This window comes from Saccostrea echinata, unplaced genomic scaffold (genome assembly GCF_033153115.1).
Source record: "Saccostrea echinata isolate AGI-Se365-2 ecotype Australia unplaced genomic scaffold, CSIRO_AGI_Sech_v1 ptg000054l, whole genome shotgun sequence".
Classification (NCBI taxonomy): domain Eukaryota; kingdom Metazoa; phylum Mollusca; class Bivalvia; order Ostreida; family Ostreidae; genus Saccostrea; species Saccostrea echinata.
The window spans coordinates 20,335,949-20,350,809 of record NW_026889803.1 but is presented as its reverse complement, the minus strand read 5'-3'; the positions used below and the strand labels follow the sequence as shown (position 1 = coordinate 20,350,809).

The 14,861-nt window shown below is 30.6% G+C and overlaps 1 protein-coding gene across 4 annotated transcripts in view; it reads right to left on the bottom strand.

Moving 5' to 3' along the window:
• LOC133205261 (zinc transporter ZIP12-like) overlaps positions 1-14,861 on the bottom strand; it is a 94,767-nt gene that overhangs the window by 2,597 nt on the left and 77,309 nt on the right. For all 4 annotated transcript variants that reach the window (XM_061341032.1, XM_061341034.1, XM_061341031.1 and 1 more), the window contains exons 3-8: positions 12,744-12,919; positions 9,679-9,925; positions 7,932-7,981; positions 5,659-5,739; positions 5,097-5,130; positions 2,016-2,168 (exon numbers count right to left, since the gene is read on the bottom strand). In XM_061341032.1, the coding sequence (XP_061197016.1) occupies positions 2,016-2,168; positions 5,097-5,130; positions 5,659-5,739; positions 7,932-7,981; positions 9,679-9,925; positions 12,744-12,919 (741 nt within the window). The remainder of the gene's footprint in view (positions 1-2,015; positions 2,169-5,096; positions 5,131-5,658; positions 5,740-7,931; positions 7,982-9,678; positions 9,926-12,743; positions 12,920-14,861) is intronic.

The following is a 14,861-nucleotide window of genomic DNA, read 5'->3' as shown; positions in this document are numbered from 1 at the left end:
CAGTATGTATCAGCATATGAAGTTTGACACTAATTTAAGAAAAGTGAGGTCAAGGTCAAAAGAAAGGTCAAGGTCAAAAAATGTTGATGCAGTTGAATAGCTCTCATCAGTATGTATCAGCATATGAAGTTTGATAACACTATCTTGAATGGTATTTTTAAATTTGAGCTATAAACTTCTTAAAGAAAAGTGAGGTCAAGGTCAAAGAGAGGTCAAGGTAAAAAAATATTGATGCAGTTGAATAGCTCTCATCAGTATGTATCAGCATATGAAGTCTGTTAAAAACATCTTGAATGGTTTCATTAAAACTGAGCTAAACACTAATTTAAGAAAAGTGAGGTCAAGGTCAAAGGAAAGGTCAAGGTCAAAAAATGTTGATGCAGTTGCATAGCTCTCACCAATATCTATCAGCATATGAAGTTTGTTAAAAACATCTTGGATAGTTTCTTTGAAAATGAGCTTTGAACAGAGCTAAACGCAAAGTGTGACGGAAGGACAGACGGAAGGACGGAAGACGGACATGACAAACACTATATGCCCCGGCCATATTCATGGCGGGGCATAAAAATTGTAACTAATTTTTGTTATGCTTGTACACTCAATAATATTTCTACTGAAACTTACTGGCAAATCTTTAAAGATTAGATGTTGGAAAATGCTTATCTACAGTCCATGAACAAAATATAACATAATATATATACAAAATATAAATCGTAAAAGAGAAAAGGTGAAAATTGTTCATTCTGTGAGAGAAAGAACTGATCAAGGGCCTCCCTCAAAGAATGGCCAGTTTGGTGCCTTTTTTCAACTTAAATTAATATTTTCTTTGTCCTGAGAATCAAAAAAAAAAAAAAAGAAAAAAAAGGAAACTGATATTATATTCAGAATAGATTATGCCAGGTAGCACACAGACAATGACAAGTTCATTGTTTACAGAGTGGACAAGCTAGGGGTGCACAGCATTTTGTTGTATAGCTATTGTGTTTCAAGTAGGTCTTTGGCTAAAGAATGGACAGTTACAATTGGGTTTGTGGGAATATTCATACAAGTATGTAGTGCTTCAAAATCAATTCACAGTTTGCGGTAAATATGTCATCATCTGATGGAGAGAGTATAAATTGAGAGTCAAAAAATAAGGGTGGAATTTTGGGTGACATTTGGATCTGGAAACAGAAAGAAGTAAAAAGAAAAACAAAACAACACACACAATATTAGCTGAACTCCGACCAGAAAATGGATTTGTTATTTCTTTTCCAACGAAATACTGGTAACTAATCTCATATCAGAACTGAAAAAAAAAACTTCATTTGAATTCAAGTTTTGAGGATATTTTGACTGCTACGGTGTGATGGTGAGGTGCAAAGTGTTATGAGTAAGTAGACATGTATTAGCGAGCTTCGACTTGAAAATGAATGTTTCAATTCAAATTATTTTTTGAGGAAATACTGACTGCAGCAATTGCAATCCGTGTCATATTTGTTGGATTAACGGTAACTATTAGCCAAACTTCGATCCGAATAATAAACTTCTTTTCCGTAGAAATGCTGTTTATGAATTTTAAATCAAATCTGAAAAATTTAACGTTTCACTTAAATTCAATTATTGAGAAATATATTAATGCAACAGTGTAATGCCGAGGATGAAACTGTGTTATAAGTATCGAAGTACTAGTAACGTATATCATTCATGGAGTATGGAGTATGCTGTGGATTGACTAAGATCTACATTTTCTTTCTATTATTTATATGCGATTAAATGTTATCTTTAAATTGTTTGTTTTTTCCTCATCGGTACATTCCAATATTCTTGTAACTCTGCATTCTGTTTGTTTTAATTGTCCATTCTTTTTGAAATACTATCCATTCTTTTAAAAATGTACAGTTTTTCAAAAAGTATAGACAGTAACAGATAACTTTATGGATTGTTTCAGTTGGCACAACAATTAGATATAGAATGGACAACTCAGACAAAAGGTTTACGTCACTGTCGTGTTTTTATAAGAATATTAAGACTACCCAATTCCTGAGGAAGTTCATGACAGAAGATTGCGATAGTGATCGCTATTCCTTCTAGTAAGCTGGTAGAGAATGACGCAGCAATGGCCAGTCCGTCAGTGAAGTTATGGAGGGCGTCACCAATAATGATCATTACCACCAGGGGTGTAATAGCTGACAAAGAAAGGCATGTATTAGTTATTAATTAGGTAAATTAAGTAAAGGAGAAAGGCCGAAAACTGTCCATTCTGTGAGAGGAAGAACTAATCGAGGGCCGTAGGCCCGAGATTAGTTCTTTTTCTCACAAAATGGACAGTTTTCGGCCTTTCTCCTACTTAAAACATGGATTTCCTTTGTTCTGAAAATTAAATAAAAAATGTACAAAATGACAGGTAGCACACATACAATGACAATTTCATTTTATTTGGAAACAGGTTGGGAACCTTTGGAATAATGAAGAAACAGAGCAAAATTAATAACAATGTATAAAATGCACAATAATTTAGCACCTAGTTATATACAAAATTTAGTACCTGACACAAGAGGCAATATTTCAGGATATACTACTAGGAATTTCTTAAACTATTCTTTGCCAAAATACAGATTAGAATTATTTAACAAATCATTTATTCCTGATACTGTCAGAAAGTGGAATTCCCTTAGTCTTAAAGCAAGGGAGGCAACTTCTATTAAAATTTTTAAGAACTGTCTGCAAAACAATATTGTAAAACCTCAGAAATATTTTTCATATGGAAAAAGGTTTTTGAATATAATTTATACAAGACTGAGACACCATTGTATTTTAAACTCTGACTTATATCGTTGTAACTAATAACTAGTCCAAATTGTTCATGTGGACTACTAGAAGATGCATACCATGTGTTTTTGCTTGTAAAAATTATGCAAATGCAAGGAATTCCTTAATGAATAAGCTATTGTCATTCAATAATTTATATGTTACAGATGTAAATTTAATGCTATTGGGTGATGATTCTCTTACTATTGAACAAAATGCTGAACTTTTTAAGATTATTCAAACGTTTCTAAATGAATGTGGTCGTTTTTCAAAAAAAGCTTAATTTTTTTACCATTGTAAATCTATATTTATACATTTAAAGATCTTCTTTCTATTACTACTCTGTATATGTAGTAGACCATATATATACATGTAATTTATTTTGGCAATTTTACAAAATGTTGTATTAGGAGAAGACTATCTAAGTTTTTGAACTTGTGTCTAATCTTTTTGACTCTTTGTCAATAAAATATGTTCAATTCAATTCAATTTCATTGTTTACGGAATGGACAGTCACAGGTAAGCTAGGGATACAGAGCAATTTGTTGAATAGCCATTGTGTTTCCAGATGCAAATAACAAAAGGTCTTTGTTTTAAGAATGGACAGTTACAGGTGGATTTTTTTGGATACTAGTATTTATACAAGTAGTATGCGATGCTTCAAAATCAGTTTACAGTTTGCGTTGTAAAGGCATACATGTTTCCCTGTGATGTAGAGAGTATATGACAGAATCAAAATCTTATAAACCAAAATATGTTCAAAATTAGTGATATATTTGGATTTGGAAACAGAAAAGTAAGAGTAAAAGAAATATTAGCCAAATTTTGACCCAAAAATGAACTTCAACAACAGATACAGATGATCAAATTCAAATCAAACCTGGAAATGTTTTATTTGAATTCTATTTTTGAGGATATATTATAACTGCAGAGTGTAATGGTGAGATGCAAATTGTGCTCTGAGTGTTGGGTTAGCCATGAGCCAATCTTCGACCTGAAATGTTTTTCAAATCAAATCTGGTAATGTTTCATTTTTATTTATTTTCTACCGAAATATCAACTGCAGCAGTGTAGTGTTCATGGTGCAAACTGTTCTCTGGGTGGAGGATTTAATATTAAACGTACTTCTATCTGAAAATGAATTCTCCTGGAGGGAATGATTTTTCCGAAATTTAAATCAAATGTGAAATTGTGTCATTTGAATTCAAGTTTTGTGAAAATTAAGTTTTGGGTATTGAAATAACGTGCATCATTCATGGATTTAAAAGAGTAAAATCGAGTGGATGCTGTGCAGACATATGATTATATTCTGGATTAACTTTGATCTCCGCGTTCTTTTTGTTATTTACACGTAAATTAGAAAGTATTTAATGTATTTGTTTTTTGTTTCCCTCTTGAACACATTCCAAAGTTTACCTGTAACTCTCCATTCTGTTTGTTTTAACTGTCCATTCTTTTTGAAAAAACTGTCCATTTTTAAAAGAATGGAGAGTTTTCCAAAAAGAATGGACATTTACAGGTAACTTAATGGATTGTTTGGGGAGTTAGCTCAACATTAAGCTATAGAATGGACAACACAACCAAAAGGTTTAAGTCACAATCATGTTTTAAGGAATGTTTTGGACATAGAGTCGAGCAGAAGGGCTTTAAATTAAGATATTGTAGACAGATTTGATTTCGCTCATTTGGTCAATATCATCGTTTCTAAAGAAATTATTTTGTTCTGTTTTGAATTTCCTATTTTCTCTCCATGTCTTTAAATACTTATTTCCAATATAACAATTGATAATAATGTAGATTTTTTAGTTTACGTCAAGATCGCGAAATGACTTGTAGATGTCCGAAACGCAGGACATTAATTGTGAATTTTCGAGTGGAAAGTTGATTATGTGCATTTCAACAATGTAAATGCAAACGCCAGTAATTCTATTTCACAAGTGATACTTCTCGCGAAATTACAAGATTACAAGATTAATAAATTTCTTGCTTATATTTAGGAATCTTCAAAATTCCCTACAGGGCCTATCTATAATTTTGTTTTACCACGAAAAAAACTAAAACCCAACTGCAGGGGAACAATAACACTAATGAAAAACTGTATATTAAAGAGTATATTAACGTGACGGTACGTCAAAAAAATTCTGGACTTTTTCCAAATTCTTTATCAAATAATTCCACATTTCTTCATTACCAATTGGTCTTCTAAACATACATGTATATCAAACTTAAATAATTGACATTCCAGGTTTTAATATGTATTTGATCAAAATATAAGCAAATTATCATGGAATCATATCAGGATTCACCTTTTCTGCCTCTTGAATTCCTTTGTTCCTCGCCCTGAAATTTTAAATGAAAACATAGAAGCTTTATAACTAAATTATTAGTACACGTTATTTTCTCCAAATACAAAAGGTCGAAGGATGAGAAATCCGATGGTTTTAATTGGTATATATATATATATATATAATATATATATATATATATATATATATATATATATATATGTGTATATATATAATTCAAAAGTAGTTAAAAGATGATGTCACACAGTAAAAATAATCATAAAAGAAAAAGAAAATGCACAGTTTCCAAATTTCATTTAACACAAGCGCTTTCTGGATTTAACAATCCTTCTTCAGGTGTACATACTTTGAACTGATCAGTTCAAAGTATGTACACCTGAAGAAGGATTGTTAAATCCAGAAAGCGCTTGTGTTAAATGAAATTTGGAAACTGTGCATTTTCTTTTTCTTTTATGAATATATATATATATATATATATATATATATATATATATATATATATATATATATATATATATATTATATATATATATATATATATATATATATAACGAGTTTTTACCTCTTTTTCCTTAATAATAGCGTCTACAGCCTGGTTGTTGAAGGCTGTAAGTGTAACAGGAGTTTGTTCTCCTTGTGTTTTCTAAAATACAATTATTGTTAATATCAGTTTAATTTGTCACAATTATATACAAAGAACATTGACGCAAGCGTCAAATTATACATGTATGCATTCAAAAGATGTAGAAATCTATGTTGATATCATTTCTGTTACACTTTAGACGAAAACTTTTTTCGAAAAATATATAACACAAAAAGTTATCATACTTACATGTTGTTTAGATATGGAAATCTATGTCGATATCATATTATAATTTGAACGAAAGCATGGGAAAATTTTAATTAAAAAAATATCATACTATACGTTTATAATATGCTTTCCCAAACTTACAATCGTATAAAAATCATGGTAAAATGTACATTGAAAAAATATTTTTTTATTTCCTCTGAAGCATTTAGTATGAAATTTTGCAACTGCAGTTCTGTGCAATTTGTCAAAAGATTAAAACTTTTACATCTAGTAAAGAGCGCCCCCTGGTGTCCAGTAAAAAAAGTCTTGATAGTGATACGGTTTCTGTCTAGAAAGGTTATTACAGCAAAGTGTATGGCAAAATAGTCTCTGTTAAAACATACGGTAAGCACTAAATTAATGTATCCCCTGGTATAGATATATTAACCTGTGCTATGATGTAGTTCAGAAAAAATAAAAATACGAGGGTTTATCCCAAAGTATAATGTCACAACTGCTATAAAACCTTTTATAATAAAAAAAAAAATATCAGCAAAATCTTAAATACTGATACCTCTATCTATTTTGATTTTCGCCCGAAAATTCAATTTCATTCAGATATATGCAATACTTTTTAAATATCACAATAAACACATCGTTTGATCTCGTCTATCGCCGCATCGTTATGACGTCGTTTCTCTTTGGCGCTCATTTTCAGTTCATCTATAAATCTATTAAATATCTTACGCTTTATTCATATACACCCCCAACTACTGCTGGAACATCTGGCTTTGAGCTTTTTCATTCAAAAAAAAACTTTCCATATTGCTTTTGCATATGATTCATTTCGCTGTGAGTACAGGTGGATCTAGGAAAGCATAAGAGGAAGTGACTGGAAGGCTCATCCTCCATATGAACATTCTACTTCCTTGCATATGTCCGTCTTTTAACTTTCATTTGCATTCATTTGGTGTTTATGCAACTTTTGTATCTTTATAATGTTATTTATTCCCCATATTAGAAGTAAATGTTTCCGGCGTCAAGTCTGGCGTTAAGTTAGATGATCAAACTTTTCAATATTTCAAATGAGGAAGAAGAAAGTGAGTGGACGATCAGTCAACCTTTATCGCCACTTACTCTTGAATCTGATGATACATAACGATCTACGCAAAAGGAATGAACTTAGAAATATCATCTAGACAAAGTCCAAGTACATGTAAATTTAATAGTACAACTCAGAACAAGACGCTTTATATAGCAAAATGACGGCAAATATTACATGTATTGAAAAGAAGCGAGAAGTTAAAAAAAAATGCGGATGAACTGAAAATAAGTACCGAAAAGTAACATCATACCGACTTCGGTTACATTCTTGCCGTATGGCGATATACAAAACCTAGCATTGTGTTTATCTTAATATTTTAAAAAACATTTTATATAAAAAGATGAAATTTTAAGGCAATAATTAAGATACATGGGGGGGGGGGCAGGTTTGTAAAATTTTGTTGATTACATTTGGCTATTATAAGGATTTTATAGCTGTTGTGATCAACTTTCGTATCTATAGCTTGTTTTTAAAAAAACCACACACAGTGATAAGTGATCCTAAAAGATCGCCATTTACCATCCATCAATCTTTTTTTTTATATCATGAAACGGAGAATTTTTTTTGCCCCCCGTTTTTGCCATTCTGGTGAAGTAATAATCATTCCATGTTCGAGTTCCATTATATGAATTAAGTCCACTGAACCATAGAATTTCCTATCGTTTAATATATTCGTATTCTTGATTTATTACAATTGCAAAAATGCAAAAGGCGCCTACATCCCTCAGCTAGAATCTCTTTAAGTTAGAATTATTTGTCTTCACACCTTGATGGATGTATTGGAGATGAAACAAAACAGTGAGTGATGAGATTCCTTCGATGAGGTTCAGAGTATACCTTTCTGCTATAGATTAAAAAAACGCCTGACTTCAGAAACACACCTGGTATATATATTTTTTAAATTTGCTTCCAGCTTATCGTTTAGTTTTAAACACCTTACCCTTTGTACATGCACCATTGCCATTTCAACCAGGTAAAATACGTATGCACCTGGAAGATAAGAAAACATAATCATCATTTACATATTATATCAAAACTCGCATGAAAATTACTCTGTTATATGATTACATATTCATATATTTACAAACATATTTATTTGGTACTAGAAATGTTAAATACGATTAAGAGCTGGTACAGGTATGTTGAAGCCATGAGCTAAATAAACACATCTTTATTTAACCAACATTATCACGAACCACCTTATATCGTTTAGTACGCTGACTTTTTTGTCAGTAATTAGACGGAAGCTATCAGCCTCCTCTATTACTATCGGTCAGCTTGCATATGACGTCGATAATGAACCGTTTTTTTTGTGTGGACAAAATACATTAAGAGAGCTAATTTGATAATCTACATACTGTAGTAGTATTTAGGGATAACCGAATTTACAAAATATTGATGACTGTTTTAAATTCACCATGAGGTTACAGATGGCGAACACAAAAAACTATACATGTATTCTGCCTGTTTTTTTCTCTTTTGCACACCAATTCCATTATATCGCGTTTAATGTCAGAAAACCCCAGGTGTTTAATTTTCACTTCATTATAATTGAAGTATATCTTTTTTCTACGAGATTATTTGTCTATCTTATAAATATTTTTGTCGGAGTTAGTTTTTTAGTTTTTCAGAAACTGACGAGAAAATCTACAGTGGATATGCACATTTTGAGAAGCAAAACGTATTAAAACGCAAGTGAATAACTATTTCTAATTTGAATTTTGTTAATAATTTCTAACACACCCAGGTTTTTGTCGAAAAGTTTGTTAATATTATCCGCCGCAGCAGGGGCCAATCTATTTGTGTTTCTGTTAGGAATTGCACATGGAGAATTTGGAAGTTAATTTTACTGTTTCTATAGAATAATGCCTAAAATACATAATAAAAGTTATGATTGAAACTGTGTAAAAATTGCTTTATACAAAATCTTAATTATTGATATCATGTTTTAATTTTAGTATCATACCTTACCAAATATTCATTTATTTACGGTTTTATAAAAAGGGTTTTCAACTGTCATTTTAAAACTCTACAAATACGTAAACCTGTATTTCGATTTATAGGATTGTTAAGAAATGGACTCAAACTGCTCAAAGAATTTACACTCATGGAATGTAGATTATTTAAACTGAACCTTATCTAATGTTTTTGTATATACTCATGAAACCTTTATCGATGTAATGTAAATTTGAGTCCCCTTTGCTCTTGTAGAAAATTGAAGGATACTCATCATAATTTCTTTTCATCCAAAAAATACAGCAGGCAGAAAAGACTTTTTCAATAAATTTCTCCGAATGGAGAAATGACATACTGTCGATAGTCACAAATTACTTTGGGGAGATGAATCTTTTTCTGCTGCTGAGAGAATGAGTATCTTTTTTTCAAATGTACATCTCCAATTTGTTAAAAAATAATTTTGATTGATGCACTATGTATTTTCAGTGATGCTTACTTAATTTGTATGTAATATTATTATGTGGCTCATAGAAATAATTCATCCACTGATTATTGTGATATTTTGTATTACTTTATTTAAAACTGTGACCTATATATGTAAAAAATTTTGTTTTAATTAATACGTAAGGAAAGGACATCTTCAGTTTTAAAAAATTTTCCCAGACCCATTAGTAAAAGTTTAAGACAATGAAATATACTCCAACCAGATTTCTATTTATGCAAAACCTCACCAAGAAGAAGGACCATACAGTACCAGATGTATGGTTCCACGTGATGCTCCCTCTTCATATGGACGGCATCATGATCGCCTTCAAAATGTGCTTCTTCCGGGTGATGATGATTATGGTTGCCATGGTGATGAGTGTCAGCAGTCTGGTGAGTGTCTCTCTTCCGGTGATGATGAAAGTCATGGGACGGAGAGTGACTTTCGTTGGATGAAGATTTAGGTTCAGGACCATGATGGTGGAGGCCAAGGGCCTTATGTAAAAAAAGGTGATTGATTGATGCTAATATATATATATATATATATATATATATATATATATATATATATATATATATATATATATATATATATATATATATATATATATCCAAAAAACGAAAGAAATATCACAATAATCAATATGAAAATAAAATAAAAGGCAACACTTCTTGTTAAAACGTAAGCGCTTTCATTTTTTCTTCAGACGTTTTAAACAATTTAAACTTATCTTTTTTAACATTCTTTGTTTCTTAACATAAGCTTAAATTGTTTATAATATATTTATATATATAAGTTTAAGTATTAGGCTCCAGTCCATAAACTGAGAACAGATTTTACTCAAAATTTGAATAACTTTTGAATAATCAATAAAATAAAACAAACTTTTCATTCTGTGATTGTGATTGAATATTTTATAAACATGCAATTTTCAAAGAAGTCTGTTTCACTTTTTTATGAAATGTCCAAAATATTGTGTACAAAGGCAAAACCTTATGCAAAACTTTCATACTTTGCAATTACCAATGCCTATATCCTTACAACTTATTTTGAATGGAGACAATAATCTTACTTACAACCAAAATATTGCCGTATTTTAAATTGTTCAAGAATTTATTTCATCTACAAAGAGATTTGCATGATATTGTTTCTTCTTTTTTTTAAATTTTGTCAAACCACAGAACCAACATCTATTTATGTGTTCTTATTAACTTTCACATTTATACTTATATTATTATAATTACCAGTCATATATGTTAAATGCAAACTTATCTAGTATCATCAGCTCATTTATATTTTTTTTCCCTACTTATTTTGTCTTCTTTTTTTTTTTTATATATAAATCTCTTTAGAATATACACATGTATATATTTTTTCAATGTTATGTAATTAATATTTACTTGTAACATGTGTGACTTGACCTGTATTGTGGAGAGGACTTATATAGGCAGTGCCTGCTGTCCAATCCAGTTAGGTTTTATCATAATAAAATATTGTTCAAATTAAAGAAGTCTGTTGGATTAAAGTGAAAATATTCAAAATCTACATGTAAATTTGGACTTAAATCTGTTCTCGGTTTATGGTTTTGGGGCCAGATCACTAAATTTTTCTAATATGGTTGTTAAAATGTTAACAACAGCGATATCGAAGCGCATGAAAAAAAAAATCCTAGTGATAATCGCTTTAATCAACTAATTTATCATTCTATGAGGGATATAAATCTAAATGTTAATCGCAATATCAATTAAACCTTATCGGATTCATAACCAAAATGAATTAAACATACTTAGATGAGAAACATGTTAACAGAGAATCATGGGATCTCGTCACGATTCAATTCTAAATGTACTCTAATGAAATATCTTCGTGTCAAGTAATACGTTTTCTAAACAAGTTGATCGATAGAAATCTGTCCATCAAATTGACATTATGTGAGTAAATAACAAAGTAAAAAATACTGATCAACGAATTTGATTTAATGTCTCCGTCAATTTGATTTATATGCAGTGTAAGGTAGCCTGATCTTAAAACAAAGAATAAATTTGAATTTTATTTTTTTAAAAAGTGCACGGTTATACTGGTTCCTTAGACAATAAAAGATATATGCAAACAATGAAAACTGAGAAGATATGTTGTTTTTTTCATTTGCATGGAATACATTTTAGTACGTTTATGGAATTAGATAAAAGTTATATTTTAAAAAGATGAAATGAAAAAAAAAATTAAATGGTATATTTTCTGTAAAGATTAAGGAAAAGTGACGTGTAATTACTCAGTAATGAATATATATGCACATGCGACTATAACACATAATCAAAGTTGGAATAAAATGCTTTTGAATACAATTAACCAAAAAGGAATTCATTTCTCGTATGTATCTGTGAAAAGAAATCAATCTCAAAAGTAAATCAAAATAGTACATATTTTATTAAATTCAAGAGAAGGAAAACATTCAACCAAATTTTTAACAATGCAAAATGTATTAATGTACACTCAAGCCTCAAATAAAATATTTATTTTAATGAGAAAGCCATGTTACAATAATTTTATAGGTTTTACAGAAAAATACTGCTATAAGCTGAGAAAAAAAACTTTCATTTTCGTAATTTCAAAATTAATATCAATGCTGTTTAGTTAAAATGTCAAGAAAATAGTATTATCGCTTCATCTCTTAGGCAACAGATGTATAATTTCATTAATTAGTAACAGAACACTAATTTTGATGTTTTCAGAAAATTGTTTGTGTGCTCCATGAATATGAATGTGCTAACATGTCCTTTCTGTGTCCTTGAATGACCTTATACACAACGTACTTTATTCCCATGAAGTTAAGATTGATCATTCTGACCCAAATTTAACAGATGTATAAAGTAACAACACACTACGTAAAGACTACGATATATGTTAAATTACACTATAAAACTCTGTAGCTTTCTCTGTTTCTCTGTAGCTTTATATAAAGAATAAAGTCTGAATCAACATTTTCAGAGATGTACTTTAAGAAACGCTCTTTGATTTTATTTCATTTTTTGTTGTGTTATTGCTTTCAGGAGGTCATAGCTTAGAACTGTACTGTGTCATTATATTGATATTTTTTATTAAAAAAATACTCCTTGCAGGTATACATTTGTTAAAATTTAGGACATCATAAAGGCACTACCACACAGAGAAAAAGAATCATACAGTATGGTTTACTGTAAAATGATTGAAGTTGAGTTTTGAAGATGGAAAAAGTCAAATCAGAAAACTTTCTCTTGATTTCAGTCTAAGGGGAGCTAAATTTTGTACAGCATCGACGTAATTCACACCTACCTCCGGAACTAAGTGAAGAATGGCGTCACTGGCCAGAGCACCAACAGCCAAACCCATAAAGACGGACAAAACAACATTGTACGCAGTTTTATATTTCTTGGCGAAAGGAATGGTAAAGGCACCGGCTAGAGAACACACACAGCAAATCAGATTGGCAATGGTGCCGTATCCATAGACTGAAGAACAACATTGAAAAAAAAATGGTCATTAAAATTTGAAACGATAAATATCAACCTTTTTCACAATCTCATATTGTTTTGTTCTCTTTAATATATAAACAGGAGATGAAAACTTCTTCCAATTCCTACCCTTGTGTGTTTTAGTAACCTTTTTTTTAAAACCTTGATTGTGTAAATTGTAAAGCAAAACTCTTGCCAAATAATAGAAACGAGAATGAGATTGATTGATTGAAAGATTAGGTGCTGTCACATTCGGGATTTTTTCTCACTCCAATAGGGGCTTCACAGCATGCCTTTGAAGGGCTTCAAAGTCCTATACTCGTCACTTAGGGCTATTGAGCAGTGAGGGTGCTTTGTCGTGCCAGAGGTTTTAAGGTCACATCCGAAAAAATTTCACTTCTAATGCAGTGCACTTGGCGAAGGAACAGTCAATACTTATGTTTACGTCTTGGGATTAACGCGGCACGGCGGACGAGAATCAAATCCGGGTCTCCCGATCACGAAGCGAACGCCCTACCACTAGGCTGCAGTGATCGGTGAAAAGAGAATGAGAAAGACTGCTAAAGAGCACATATCATGGCTTTTTCTCCTTTGAAAAACTGAATTTCTTCAAAGTATTCACTATACCTTCGCGGATCAGATTACAACCAACCAAAAGCTTGCTAGATTTTTTGTAATCTGTAATAGAAACTTTTAGTTAGAAATTGTAATAAATATAAGATGGTTTGGATGTTATTTTTATTCAATGAGTACTAGTTGTTTTATAATGTATTTTCTATTCTCAAACCTTAGCTAGAAAACAACACAAAATGGATTAAAATCATATCCAACCACAGACCATGGAGATTGTTTCTATCACATTTTAAACATAGCTACCCCATGTTTTACACAGTTTTATATGTAAATCCACATGTTATAATAATAATTTTTAAAAATTATAATAGTATAAAAATAGTAAATAGAGGATATTCAATGTTTTATAGTTGGATATGGATTTATTTCACGAGTGTGTGGCAGGATTTTTAATATTTTCACGAGTGCGAAGCACGAGTGAAAATATCAAAATATCCTTCTTACGAGTGAAATAAATTCCATATCCAACTACAAATCATTTAATTTTCTGTTTATTACATTTTCTTTGATTTTTCCCTTTGCATCTGTCTTTTCTTAACACAGTGTCATAGGCTGTGGTGTCATAGTTATAGCAGTTGAGAAGTCTTAGCTTGGCAGAGATTGAAAACATTGTAACATGGATTTTAGCAACATATTTGGGAAGAAATTGGCAGTTTTAATCTTTGTCTAGATGGTTTAGTTCCTATCTCAATTTTGTTACAGGCCAGAAATTATATTTTACTTACTTTGATATCCTTTCACACTATGACAGGGTATCACTTTGGTATCCTTTTACACTGTGAGAGAATATTACTTTTATTCAATGATTAAATCACAGTATTTTACTGTTGAAAATGTAATAAAATAAAATAATCACTGTGTAGGAGTGATTACAACTCTATGATAACAGCAATTGAAGAAATTTTGTTTCATAATCCCTACATAGCGTTTCTTTTTGTATCTTTCTAATTCAATTCCTCAAAAGTTTATCGAGTTTACACATGTAACTTTTGAATTCCAACAGAAAGGTTGACCATAGAGAATGAAAAAAAAAAAATGAATTGCTGTCTCTTATTATTTCTCCTTGCAATAAAACTGTCAAATTCGAAGGTCTTTCAATAAGTAATGCAACATACAGTTTATCAGATTAAATGTAGAAGCAGTAAATTTTATTTTTTTTCACAAAGAGTTATACTTAAGGAGGTTGGATCCTGCTATCAAAAGTAATGAACTTTTTTATCAAGTATATTTTTAGAATCTACACACATACATGTAGCTTAATTAAAAATAAAAAAATGGGGGTCAATGCGCTTCTTTTGGCGCTACG